The following is a 14806-nucleotide window of genomic DNA, read 5'->3' as shown; positions in this document are numbered from 1 at the left end:
TTTAGGGAGAACTAAGGTTGTTATGGGGATTTTTACTAATAAAAGAAGCATTTATAATGAATTTGGCTCTCAGAATGGTGCCTTTTTTTTAATCATCCTGTGGAAATAAGTCTGTATTCAGCAGGATTCTGGCAATGGTCACAGTTTTTTTGTAGATCCTTTTCCCCCTTATCCAGTCCTCCTATGTGGTATTGATTTGTGAGACCATCATTGTGCCCTGAGATGCTCATATATTTCTTAAAATATTTGGTAATTGATCTCTGGCATTTTAAAAGCAAATATATGGAAACAGCCTCCAAAGTTTTATTCAGTAATTGCTATATTAAGATGTGCATACTTGTTTACAAGTATAATACCCCCCTAATTCTCAAAAAAAGGCCAAATGACCACTTTGATTTTAAAAAATGTTTAATACTAAAATTTTGGAAGTAGAGAGGTAGTGTCTGTTACCAATCATTTTATACCATTATTATTTAGGATGTTATTATGCGATGCACACTTGACTTTTGCCACCACACAAGTAATGATTAATTTCCTGAGGTAAAGATTATTTCTAAGATAGTGTTTTTCTAAGCAAAAGATCCCAGATTGACAGCTCTGGATACTGTAAGCCTTTATTCATCTGCAGAGCAAGCCTGCCTTCCTGCCAATCCCACCCAGCTGTTATCCTGAAGAGACCTCTATTGAGGTCTATACGGGAGGCTGTTTCTGTGCCTTCCCTTTCAAGGCCTGTCTGAGGAAATTATTTAACTGGGTGCCAAATTTATTTGAGTGGGACTGTGAAGAGTGGCCAAGAGAGAGGGCACACTTTTAAAAAAATGGCAACTCTTCCATGTAATAGCCACGCAGAGGATAATATCTTTTTCAACACTGTCCCCCTCTGAAAAATGTGCCTAAGCTGCCAGGCAGTGCCTGTCTTTACCGCCTGAAGGGTTTCTACCGGCTGGAGCACCATCCACAGGAAACCCCAGAGTCATATTCTCCAACGAAATATCTCACTCCTTTCGTAGAGCTCAAAGACATTGGGAAAATTTCAAATGTGAATGCGAAATTGTGTTTGGAATATCTCTCCTTTGTTGGCAATGGGTGCCAAAAATGACTCTGCGTGGGTTTGCTTACCATAAAAAGAAATCTCACAGAATGAAATAACTGGCTGGTTGTTTTTTTTTTTTTTCTCCCCATATGAGGATTGCTCTAATATTACATTTTTTGAACATATCAATTGATTGGGAAAACTGGAAATTTAACTTTTAGCATACATTTAGGAATATGGAAAATGAGACATAGCTTCGCAATAGAGAGGTGATATTATAGCTGTAATTAACCACAAAACTATGGATTTCATAGTGCCAAATAGATGTCTATTGAGAAAATGTAAGTAAAGCTGCAGGTACATACAAGGGCACTTTTGATGGGTCATAATAATATTATTACCATTTCCCTATTAATAAGCATTTTCATACATTTAAACAATAAGACATAAGCTCAGGAATTTACCATTGTTGGTAGTTAGATTGCTTAGTAAAAGTAACACCTAACAAAAAAAGATGAATGTCATCATCTCATCTTGGATTCAACTTTGAAAGCCTTGAGATTAAAAGTGAAATCTTCCCCGGATTGGAAGTTGAAGAGAGCAGCAAAGAGACTTTGGAACATTCCCAAATCCTGTTTGGTTTTAACAAGACAAATATGCTATGCCCAGTAATAGATCTATGGTACATACAATTTACATGGAAAATTCTTTCCCATTTCCAAGATAAAACAACTATAGATAAGAGATTAATAAAAAGAGTCACATTTTTAATGGTTTAAGAATATGATCAGTATATTCCTCTAAGGACCCATCACTCATGTTTTCTCCCTTCTATTTGTCTCCATATGCCTCAGAAACTGCGAGAAGGAAACTGATTTTATGGATAGCAGTTATTTGAAGCCTCTCCAAGGCTGGTGTTGAAGGGAAATGCTATATTCTCAGCTATGTTTAAAATCTAATGTAAAAGGTACATGTGAAATAGGAGTAGTTCCCAATTCCCTCATGATATTCTTAAGCTTTTCACTGCAGTAAAAAATGAGATGTTGAATTTTAGAGGAAGGTAGACCAGAGGGATCCCCAGTCCTGCTGAGACCTCTAGTTCAGACACAGGCAGAAGCTCTTCCTGTATGACCTGGAGTAGGGAACGTGGTTCAGACGATCATCCAGTTTCGAGATAACATGTTGGACATTTTAGGTAGGATTGTCTTTAGAAATTTAAAAGGGAGTGGTCTCCCTGACAGAAGCTATTTGCATAACTGTATTGTACTGTCAATGTATTTTTTGACTGGGATCAAAGTTTTGAATTTTAAAGTTTTCTGGATAATAAATGCTATTGGAATATAGGATGGTCCCATGTGATATCAGCAAAATTGATTTTTTAAATAAAATAGTAGATTTTGACTTTTCCTGATTAGGCTCTTTTCCTAAAATTTAAGTTCCACAATTAACTAAACTTTCTAGGTAATTTTTGTTCTGACCATGAAATACCGGCTTTTGAATCTTTGGTATGTCACTTTTCTTCATCTTCTGGTTCATTCTTTAATAGCAAAATAGTACTCCCTTTGTGTGATTTTAATTCCTTTTTTGTAATATGTTCTTAGTGAATAAGAATTGTGTATGTGTTGTTTAGGGTATAATGGTTTTAATTTACTACTGTATACCACAGAAATTAAATCTGTGTGATTTATAAAGATATTAACTCATTACTAAATAAAACATTTTACTCTATTTAATTATTAAATGTATTATTCCAATCCTATTTTTCCAAAAAATTTTATGTAATTGCTTAATTTGAAGTCAGTATTTTAAAGCAAAATTTTATATTATTCTGGGCAAACCAATGACTGGGAAGTGACCATATGCCTAATTTTCACTTGTGAGCTTCTTACTTTCCTTAAAAAGGAGTGCTTTTCAAAGCACTTCAATTGTCTGTTGTAATAACTTCTCATGTTCTCACAAGAAGCTGTCCTCATAATACTGTTCTTAATACTTTATATTTTGACAATATATACAAATTGTAAATTGTACAAAAATTTACTCATTTTGAACATTATTTAAATTATGAATTTGTGTGATTTCTAGGAAGTGGCATGTTGAGGCCACTTTCTATAGTGCAACCATGCAAAACTCATATATTCTTCCAGGACTATGAACAATTTAAGGTTTGGAAATATTGAAATCCAAGGGACAATATTTAGGAGAAAGTATTATTGAATATGTATTATTTTAAGTTACGATAAAACTTACTAGCCTAAGTGGATGGGAGAGATGAGACCTTTATAGGCTTGGAGGTGAGCCAAACTTGGGTTTGACTCTGGTTCTGACAGTCAACTTCCCTAAGGAGATTGATCCTCCCTAAGGATCGTGATTCTGTCAAATAGGTATAATAACACTTATCACATAGGGTTGTCATGAAGAACCAATAAGGTAACACATAGGAAGCTCTGTACCAGTATCTGGCATGTGGTAAATGCCATATCATTATCATTGATATTACTTATTAATGATAAGCATTATCATTGTTATTACTTGCAAAAGAGCTGCATATACAGGTCAAAGTCATGTAAAATATTACATATGAAAAGTAACTTAGAAATTACTCAGTTCAAGCTCTACCTCCTAGTTAAGGAAAGGCTCACAAATGTGTCTGTTGAGTTGAAAATACACTGTGCTTTCCATTTAGAGGGTACTATTCACCATTAAAAGTCTGATGGTGGTTGTGTTTACATAAACCTTAAATATTTAGTTAATTAGAGAAAAAATTCAGTCAATTTGGGTTCGACATTGCATATTCTTGTTAGCACGGTTGCTCTGACCGAAGTAAATTTGCATTGCAGTATTATAGGGCCATTACTTCTCTTTCAGTTTTTGTCTTATTACCTATAAAAGTATGCAGAAGATAGGTGTGAGGAAAAATTCAATCTAATAGTAAAACTTTCCAGCAAACCGAAGTCAATATGCATATTGTTTAGTTTTTCCATCTACTGCTTTACAAATCTCTGGCTCTTAGCAGAAGGAACTTTTGATTACAGATGTCTTGTTACAAATATCTGGGGGCTACTTATTCCTCACCCAAAAGACTTATTGTTCCTTCGACTCAGGTCATGATCTGAGGGTTGTGAGATCAAGCCCAGATTTGGGCTTGTGCTGAGCAGGGCGTGTGTTTGAGATTCTCTCTGTCCCTCTGCCCCTCCCACATCCCCCTGCTTATGATCTCTCTCTCAACCTAAAAAAAAAAAAGAAAAAAAGAAAAGAAAAGAAAAGAAAAGAAAAGAAAAGAAAAGAAAAGAAAAGAAAAGAAAAAGAAACAAAAAGAAAAAATTACCAAAAACCTTAAGTTAAAAAGTAGTGAAAGATAAGGAAGGGGCATGTGCCCCTTCTTCTGACTCCCTGATTCTACTTCGCAGTTTAATTTAATGAGAGTTAAAAGCCATTTGGCATCCCTGTAGATTACATGTTTTTCTTAAATGCATCCTAGGGTGCAGTGAGTTTTTTGTTGTTGTTTTTAACATTCAATATTACTATCTTCTGGATGAGCTCCTATATGGGTACTTATTGCCGTACTTTATTTTTTTAAATGGCTGAGTTTATGATGGAGTCATATTTTTTTTTATTTGTTTATTTGACAGACAGAGATCACAAGTAGGCAGAGCAGCAGGCAGAGAGGGAGGGGAAAGCAGGCTCCCCACCGAGCAGAGAGCCCGATGCGGGGCTCGATCCAGGACCCTGAAATCATGATCTGAGCGGAAGGTAGAGGCTTAACCCACTGAGCCACCTAGGCGCCCCTGACGGAGTCATATTTTAATTTAAGCTGTCCTTGTATGCATGTCTTTGTGCACTTGTGCAGGTACCTCTGTAAGGATAAATTTCCAACAATGGAATTTCTGGGCCAAAGACTATGTGCTTTCTTACTTTGATAAGCACTGCCACACTGTCTATCAGGGAAGCATCTCAGTTTTCATTATAATTGATAGAGTTGAACACTGAAATTCTCAGAATCCTCTGGGTATGACAATGGCCATTCACTTATGGAAGATGACTATTCACTTAAAATCTAATTATTTCTAAGTTGTTAAGTTTCCCTGAGCCATTCACAGCCATCTGGAGAATTCCTTGATTTGTTGTGATATAAATTTAAATGTGCAAATCTATAGGTTCAATAAAAGCCCTCCACTATTCTCAAGTTTTAATATTTAAGGAATTAGGGGCACCTGGGTGGCTCAGTCAGTTAAGTGCTTGACTTCAGCTCAGGTGATGATCTCAGAATCCCGGGATCCTGCCCCGTGTGGGGCTCCCTGCTCACTGGGGAGTCTGCTTGTCCCTCTCCCTCCACCTATTCCCACCCCCATTTATGCTGTCTGCCTCTCAAATAAATAAATAAACAAAATCATTAAAAAATATTTAACTAATTAGAACCAGGCTACTTGTGTCAAAAAACTAAGATGTTTTGATATAATAATCTTATATATTAGAAAATGCTACTAAATTTTTAATAATTTTTTCCCTCTCAGTTGTTTTTGGACACAGAGTTAATATAAAGTTTACTGCTTTAGCAGAGTATATTCAGAGCAGTCACTGGTTAATCTTTTTTTTCTTTAGGGCACATTACATTAAACTGACCTTTATATATAGCAATGTTGTGGTTTCATGGAACAATTTTTCCTAACTGCATTTATTTTCTACCCAGGAAGCGTCAAGACAATCATGTCCATGAGAATGCTAAACCATTCAGGTAATCATAACATTTTCAAACTATCCCAAAAATGTGTTTTGTTTTTCAATTTTTATGAAGATGTTATAATTGTTTACTTTCCTGCCTTTTCCTAAGTTTTGGGACAATCTTTAATTCTTATAGCCTTAGCTAGCTCTGCTGATCACCGGTTTTAATCTATAAAATATATCTGTATTGTATGTTAATATAAATATAGATATATATAAAATATATGATATATTTAAATAGTTGAAATATATTTTGCATGTATTTGTTTTATTATACATATATTAATCTATAAAATGTCCATATAGAGAAATATGTAGTACACTTAAGTATGCAACTTATACAACTTGGTCAGAAATAGCTCTAAATTTATTTTAATGAAGGCTTTAAAAAATGTTATGATTACATAAATGATGTCGATCAAAAGCTTTCTTTTAAATACTTTTCTAACTGAAACTAAGGAGTATATAAAAGGATGACCAAAATTAAAACACTGAAGAAATTTATGCTTATGACTTAATGCCATGTTTGAAATTAATATCTTTTAATTGTGGAACTAATGTAACAGCTATAAAAAGCATTCCTTGGAAGGGTGCCTGGGTGGCAGAGTCCGTTGAGCCTCTGACTCTTGGTTTTATCTCAAATTGCCATCTCAGGGTCCTGATATCAAGTCCCACTGCGCTCACGTGGTGTCTGCTTCATATTCTCTCTCCCTTTCCATCTGCCCCTCCTGTTCATGCTCTCTCTCTCCCTAAAGTAAATAAATAAAATCTTTTTGTTTTTTAAAGTATTCCTTAGAGTAAAAATCATTTTCAATTTATCCAATGTCAGCCTGGCTATTTGGGATTGTTTCTGGTTTCTAACTAGATAACTGTTATGACGATCTATTTGTGTTTCTTTTTCTTTCAGATCATTTTATCTTAGTGAAACTGGCAGTTGAACTTTGCTGTAGTTGATGGGCAAAATTTCTCCCAGGCTCTTCATCCCAATTTCATGCTAGTTGAAAATATTCAAATGCCATAAGAAATCTTTATAGATTTGCACTTAGCTTTTGGATGGACGTTTCTGCAATGGAGAGAACTGTGTTATAGCCCTGGTCCAAGGAAATTACCATCGAATGCCCATAAGACTACGGGGTGGGTGTGGAAGTTTCCAAAGAGAAGGAGCACTCAGTAAGTCTGCAGACACCCTGCAACATGGAAGTAAACAAGCTCTGAAAAGCACAGCTTGGAAGACACTGCATGAGTCTGCATGGCTTTCAAGTGAACTAGCACTGAAGACCTTGTAACAAAATGGACACCGGGGACACAGCTCTAGGACAAAAAGCTACCTCAAGGTCTGGAGAAACTGATAAGGCTTCAGGTAGATGGAGACAGGAACAATCAGCTGTTATTAAGATGAGCACTTTTGGCAGTCAAGAAGGACAGCGGCAACCACAAATAGATCCTGAGCAAATAGGAGACACAGCATCAGCACAACTTTTTGGTTCTGGGAAACTGGCCTCACCTAGCGACGTGGCACAGCAGGTCACAGAGAAGCAATACCCACCGCACCGTCCAAGTCCTTACTCATGCCAACATTCACTCTCTTTCCCTCAGCACTCATTGCCACAGGGGGTCATGCACAGCAACAAGCCACATCAGAGCCTCGAAGGCCCTCCGTGGCTTTTCCCTGGCCCTTTGCCATCTGTTGCCTCTGAGGACTTATTTTCTTTTCCTATACACGGCCACGGTGGTGGTTACCCTAGAAAAAAGATTTCAAGTCTGAACCCTGCTTATAGCCAATACTCTCAGAAAAGTATCGAACAGTCAGAAGATGCTCACAAGAAGGAGCACAAACCCAAAAAGCCCGGCAAATACATTTGCCCCTACTGCAGCAGGGCATGTGCCAAACCAAGCGTACTGAAAAAACATATCAGGTCCCATACTGGTGAGCGGCCATATCCATGTATACCTTGTGGTTTCTCGTTCAAGACAAAGAGCAATTTGTATAAGCACAGGAAGTCACATGCCCATGCAATTAAGGCAGGATTAGTCCCTTTCACAGAGTCAGCTGTATCTAAATTGGACCTCGAGGCTGGTTTTATTGATGTAGAAGCAGAAATACATTCAGACGGTGAGCAGAGTACAGACACGGATGAGGAGAGCTCTTTATTTGTTGAGGCTTCTGAGAAAATGAGTCCTGGCCCACCGATCCCACTGGATATTGCCAGCAGAGGGGGCTATCATGGGTCACTGGAAGAATCACTGGGAGGGCCCATGAAAGTGCCCATTTTGATTATCCCCAAAAGTGGGATTCCTTTACCTAGTGAAAGCTCTCAGTATATAGGCTCTGATATGCTACCAAACCCGTCTCTAAATACTAAGCCTGATGATTCTCACACAGTGAAACAGAAACTTGCACTAAGACTGTCAGAGAAAAAAGGACAAGATTCTGAGCCATCTCTTAACCTTCTGAGCCCGCACAGTAAAGGAAGTACTGACTCCGGTTACTTTTCTCGCTCAGAAAGTGCAGAGCAGCAAATAAGTCCTCCAAACACAAATGCAAAGTCTTATGAAGAAATCATCTTTGGAAAATATTGTCGGCTTAGTCCCAGAAATACACTCAGTGTTACAACCGCAAGTCAGGAGCGTGCCACAATGGGAAGAAAGGGCATGATGGAGTCATTACCTCACGTAAACACCAGGTTAGATGTCAAGATGTTTGAAGATCCTGTCTCACAGCTGATCCCAAGCAAGGGAGAAATCGACCCCAGTCAAACCAGCATGCTGAAATCCACGAAATTCAACAGCGAATCCAGGCAATCCCAGACTATGCCATCATCTATCAGGAATGAAGGAAAGCTGTTTCCTGCAAATTTCCAAGGCAGCAACCCAATTCTCTTAGAAGCTCCTGTGGACTCTTCACCTCTTATTAGAAGCAACTCGATGCCAACTTCTTCAGCAACTAATCTAAGTATTCCTCCTTCTTTGAGAGGAAGTCACTCATTTGATGAAAGGATGTCTGGTTCCGATGATGTGTTCTATCCAGGGACGGTAGGAATACCCCCTCAGCGCATGTTAAGAAGACAAGCTGCATTTGAACTGCCTTCGGTACAAGAGGGGCACATGGAGGCAGAGCACCATGGCAGAATGTCAAAGAGTATCACAGGCTTATCCCTGAAGGAAAAGAAATTAATGTCTGGGGACCGGATGGGCTATGACTATGATGTCTGTCGGAAACCCTACAAGAAGTGGGAAGACTCTGAGACACCAAAGCAAGGCTACAGGGACATTTCCTGCTTCAGCTCTTTAAAACATGGTGGCGAATATTTTATGGATCCCTCGGTGCCATTGCAGGGTGTGCCAACCGTGTTTGGAACTACATGTGAAAATAGAAAACGCCGGAAAGAGAAGAGTGTAGGAGATGAGGAGGACACCCCCATGATTTGCAGCAGCATTGTGAGCACTCCCATGGGCATGATGACTTCAGATTACGACCCCAAGTTGCAGATGCAGGAAGGACTAAGAGGTGGATTCTCCATGTCTGGACACGAAAACCCTTCTCACGGCCACTCTGAGCGCTTTGAGCACTGTCGACCCCAACTCCAATCTGGAAGCCCATCTCTTGGGTCCGAGGAGTCACCCTCAGCCACTGATTCAGACAAGATGTCAGACCTAGCGGGCAGGAAGCCTCCTGGAAATGTGATTTCTGTGATTCAGCACACAAACTCACTGAGCCGACCCAATTCATTCGAAAGGTCTGAGTCAGCTGAACTGGGGGCTAGCGCACAGGATAAAGCCTCTTCGCCTTCTGAGACCTGTGACAGTGAGATTTCTGAAGCCCCGGTGAGTCCAGAGTGGGCTCCACTGGCAGACAGTGCTGAAAGTGGAGGGAAGCCCTCCCCTTCCCAGCATGCACAGCAGCAGTCCTACCATGCGCAGCCCAGGCTGGTGCGCCAGCACAACATTCAAGTTCCTGAGATTCGAGTGACCGAGGAGCCTGATAAACCAGAGAAGGAGAAAGACACCCAGAGTAGAGAGCCCGATAAGCCTGTGGAGGAGTTCCAGTGGCCCCAGAGAAGCGAGACCCTCTCCCAGCTCCCAGCCGAGAAGTTGCCACCCAAAAAGAAGCGATTGCGCCTTGCCGATATGGAGCACTCTTCAGGGGAATCCAGCTTTGAATCCACAGGCACCGGCCTCTCCCGCAGCCCCAGTCAGGAAAGCAACTTGTCCCATAGCTCCAGTTTTTCCATGTCTTTCGAAAGAGAAGAATCCATTAAGCTTGGCGCACCTCCTAAGCAAGATGAATTTGGGAAGCATTCTGAGTTTTTGACTGTCCCTGCTGGGTCCTACTCATTGTCTGTCCCGGGTCACCACCACCAAAAGGAGATGCGGCGCTGCTCCTCCGAGCAGATGCCTTGTCCTCACCCAACTGAAGTTCCAGAAATCCGAAGCAAATCCTTTGATTATGGGAATCTGTCCCACGCCCCGGTGGCAGGGGCATCCGCTGGCACTACGTTATCTCCGTCGCGGGAGAGGAAGAAATGTTTCTTGGTGCGGCAGGCGTCCTTCAGCGGTTCTCCGGAGATCGCCCAGGGTGAGGCTGGTGCAGATCTGAGTGTGAAGCAGGAGCAGATGGAGCACCTGCACGCCGGCCTCAGGGCTGCGTGGCACCACGCCCCCACCTCTGTGCTGCCTCCTCTCCAGGCAGAGGACCCCGGGAAGCAGGTTGTCGGGCCCTGTGGCCAGCTGAGCTCAGGGCCACTCCACTTGGCCCAGCAGCAGATCGTGCACATGGACAGCCAGGAATCTCTGAGAAATCCCTTGATACAACCAACATCCTACATTGCGAGCAAGCACTTGTCTGAGCAGCCGCACTTATTTCCACATCAAGAGACTATTCCATTTTCTCCCATCCAGAATGCCTTGTTTCAGTTTCAATATCCCACCGTCTGTATGGTTCATTTACCAGCTCAGCAGCCTCCCTGGTGGCAGGCACATTTCCCACATGCCCTCATGCAGCACCCTCAGAAGAGCTGTGGCAAGCCTTCTTTCCAGGCAGAAATCCATCCTGGCTATCCCTTAGAGCATATTACAGAGCACACTGGAAAGAAATCTGCTGATTATGTGCACACAAAAGAGCAGACTTACCCATGTTATTCAGGAACATCAGGGCTACACTCGAAGACCATCCTTCCAAAATTTCCATCAGACCAGAGCACCAAGTCACCTGATACTCCCTCCGAGCAGGTTCTTCAAGAAGATTTTGCCTCAGCAAATGCCGGGCCTTTACAGTCCTTGCCAGGAACAGTGGTTCCTGTTAGGATCCAGACCCATGTCCCGTCCTACGGGAGTGTCATGTACACAAGCATTTCTCAGATACTTGGGCAGAGCAGTCCTGCAATTGTCATATGCAAAGTCGACGAGAATACTACCCAAAGAACACTGGTGACCAATGCGGCCATGCAAGGGATAGGATTCAACATTGCCCAGATGTTGGGGCAACATGCAGGCTTAGAAAAATACCCCATCTGGAAAGTACCTCAGACCTTACCCCTTGGCTTGGAATCCTCCATCCCCTTATGTTTGCCTTCCACGTCTGACGGTGTGGCCACGCTGGGAGGTAGCAAACGGATGCTTTCTCCAGCCAGCAGCTTAGAACTCTTCATGGAAACAAAGCAGCAGAAAAGGGTCAAAGAAGAAAAGATGTATGGACAGATTGTCGAGGAACTCAGTGCTGTGGAGCTAACCAGCTCAGACATCAAGAAGGATATGTCCCGCCCACAGAAACCCCAGCTGGTTCGACAAGGTTGTGCTTCTGAGCCAAAGGATGGCTTGCAGTCGGGGTCATCTTCCTTCTCCTCACTGTCCCCTTCCTCATCTCAAGACCATCCATCCGCCAGCATGCCTTTGAGGGAGCCATTCCCACCCAACTCCAGGGCACCCTCTCTAGGCCAGAAGTCCAGTGGGCCTTCCGAAAGCAGAGAGTCCTCAGATGAACTTGATATTGATGAGACAGCATCTGATATGAGCATGAGCCCACAGAGCTCCTCATTGCCTCCAGGAGACAGTCAGCTTGAAGAGCAAGGAAAGGGCCAGAAGCTGCCTGTTGGCATGCTGGTGCACATGGCCTCTGGCCCAAGCAGGAAAATGGCAAACTCAACTCTTCTTTTCACGGATGTGGCAGATTTCCAGCAGATTCTTCAGTTCCCTAGTCTGCGGACAACAACTACCGTGAGTTGGTGCTTCTTGAATTATACAAAACCCAATTACGTGCAACAGGCCACCTTCAAATCCTCGGTTTATGCTTCATGGTGCATTAGTTCCTGTAACCCGAACCCATCAGGATTGAACACCAAGACCACTCTGGCTCTTCTGAGGTCCAAGCAAAAAATCACTGCAGAAATTTATACTCTGGCCGCTATGCACAGACCTGGAACTGGCAAACTTACATCATCAAGTGCTTGGAAGCAGTTTGCTCAGGTAATGGATACCATTTCTAAAAGCCCTGTAGTGTGGATTTGCTTGCTGAGTAGAATACAGAGTGAAGGACGTAAGGTCTAAAACATACAAGTGAAATGAAGGTTAGAGTCGAGGGAGCCCTCCGCGACACTGATTTCCCTTCCCTAGTGAGAGAAGAAGCCACGGACCGTGAACTGGGTCTTGGGGACGTCTCTCCTTCATCCAGGTGCCGTGAAATTCTACCACTGGGACCGATTCCTTTGGGTTCTTCTCCTTTTTGGCCTGTGTTAGTGACCCAGCAGATCCAATTTTCTTTTGATATGAGGAATTGAGGGGTTGTGAAGTGTGGATACAGGACGTAGAACTCTGTGAATATGGGAATGGACAGTGACTGGAAAGACCCGGGAGGAAGTGTGCATGTGTCAGAACTGAACTCCACAAACTCCAGGGGGCGTGTTCGCATTGACAATACTTTTTACTAAAATTTATTTTCTCTATTTCTCTCCCCAAACTCATTTTTCCAAGAGGTTATCTGATTTGTTCCTACATGAACAATTAATACCTCACACGTAAAATTACAAAAAATACTAAAAGGGACACTTGGAATTTTTACCAAATTATTAACGAAACAAATAGAGTTTAAAAATCTATTTTACTTAATCCGGTTACCATTTCCCTTCAACAATTTTTGAAAATATGTCTTTAATTGATATTGTTTTCATTGGTATTTCCGAATACAGAACATGTTTTCTGTTTTTATTAGTGTTGCACAGAGTAAGTGCCAACAGAGGAGTATTATTTTTTAACAAAATGTTGGATAATTCCGTTAAAAGTGTCATTCTTCTCTGCTTTTATCTCTAACATCCCTTATTTCATGTAAATGGGCTGCAACCCTTTAGAATGGAATTTAGGCTAATTTTCAGAGATTAGAGAAGAGCAGAATGTGTGGGCTTCTCTTCTGTTTTGGGGAAACCATTTGAAATGATTCTCTCTTTTGTCCTACAGATGAAACCTGATGCATCCTTTTTATTTGGCAGCAAACTAGAAAGGAAACTAGTTGGAAATATCTTAAAGGAAAGAGGGAAAGGAGATATTCATGGAGATAAAGATATTGGATCTAAACAAACGGAGCCAATCCGAATTAAAATCTTTGAAGGAGGGTAAGGATACATACGTGCATGTGTGAGACATTCAGTTCTAAGTCAGAGAAAATAGTCACGAATGTACACGTGGAAAAATAGTATCTACTCTGGTTGGAAGTATAAGGTGAATTCCTTCTCTATTCACATTTCTGAAGTCTGGCTGGTAATAGATAATGAGTTCATGCCCTTGCTCTCAATGGCTTACTTTCAATGATAATGTCCCTGTTCATAAGATTTGAGTTTCTGCTTTAAATTTTCACACCTCTCATGCACTATGAAATCAACTAAATTGGTAGACTCTTGATGTCATCTAAGCTTATTCCTTCTTTAATTTTACTTTTATAGTTATTTTTATATGTAATATTAATGGACATATTTTATTGTGTGCTTACAAAAATATAATCATATACACTCATGTATAATTCTAAGAACTAGTTAATTTAATGGTTTATTTTATTGCTTTTATTATTACCTAAAGTCCAGACTTTGTCAGGAATTCACCAGTTCCATCAGTGTCCTGTTTCTGTCCCAGGATCCAAGCCAGGGTACCACACTGCATTTATTTGTCATGCTTTCCCTCTCTCTTCTGGTTTGTGACAGTCTCTTTGTCTTTGGGAATTTCTTTTTAAATGTTGAATCCTGAGTTGTAGAAACACAAGTGATAAGGTCCCAATGACTTTGATATCTATACGGTAAAGAAAAATTACATATATGTGCAACATCTAGTTTTAAATTTCAACAGAAATGTATTTTAATTTCAGTCAGTCACTTGAGAGAAAACTTAAAAATATTAAAGCATATTAACCACATTTGGGGCATTATGTTGTAATGAGCCTTATCTCTGCAATAGATCTGTAATTTACTTGTTTCTATGAGCATGAATTTATTCTAGTTACATTTGGAAGACAGAATAGTATTATTTATTTGATTATAAAACATTGAATGTTTACTGATAGGAAATATGTTTCCCATGTAGATTCACCAGTGTAGAGATGGATTATTAAAGTTGTTTTCCTCTTAGTGTTGGCCCTTTTGGATGTCTAGTATTTTCAACATTGAAACCATAGTTGTATGGAGTCTTGAAACCTGTCTTGATATTTTGTTGACATCCCTCATCTTTTAACACAAATGAGAGAAATATAGATTTTATCTTTCCTCAGAGACTAAGAGGTCCCTGTGACTGAATCAACATGCTTATATTCAGCAGTCTTCATAGCTGTGCACTTGTACTAGATTAGCAGAAACTTTCTTATTACCTTAGGGGAGCCCATCTCCACCAACGAAGGACATAAGTGAAAAAGCATATGTGAATATTTTATTGCTGTGTTTTTATGATCCACAAGGACTGTGCCCTTATATTATTTCTTCCTCCTTTCATTGTCCCGTGGGATGGGCTACATCCCAATCATTTCTTAATCTGTGACCCAACTTCTGCCTGTGCGTGACCAGCTGTTCATTCCAAGCAGTGTGC

At 40.7% G+C, this 14806-nt stretch overlaps 1 protein-coding gene across 1 annotated transcript in view; it reads left to right on the top strand.

Annotated features, from left to right (window-relative positions):
• Positions 1-14806, top strand: part of LOC111147651 (human immunodeficiency virus type I enhancer binding protein 2) — an 85356-nt gene that overhangs the window by 55949 nt on the left and 14601 nt on the right. Inside the window, 4 exon segments of the mRNA XM_022503848.1 lie at positions 5721-5765; positions 6660-7031; positions 7033-12214; positions 13199-13353. Coding sequence (XP_022359556.1) covers positions 6868-7031; positions 7033-12214; positions 13199-13353 — 5501 coding nt within the window. The 5' untranslated portion in view covers positions 5721-5765; positions 6660-6867.

This window comes from Enhydra lutris, unplaced genomic scaffold, assembly GCF_002288905.1.
Source record: "Enhydra lutris kenyoni isolate GAN:26980312 unplaced genomic scaffold, ASM228890v2 scaffoldscaffold17, whole genome shotgun sequence".
Taxonomy (NCBI): Eukaryota; Metazoa; Chordata; class Mammalia; order Carnivora; family Mustelidae; genus Enhydra; species Enhydra lutris.
This window is presented reverse-complemented; position numbering and strand designations above follow the sequence as displayed.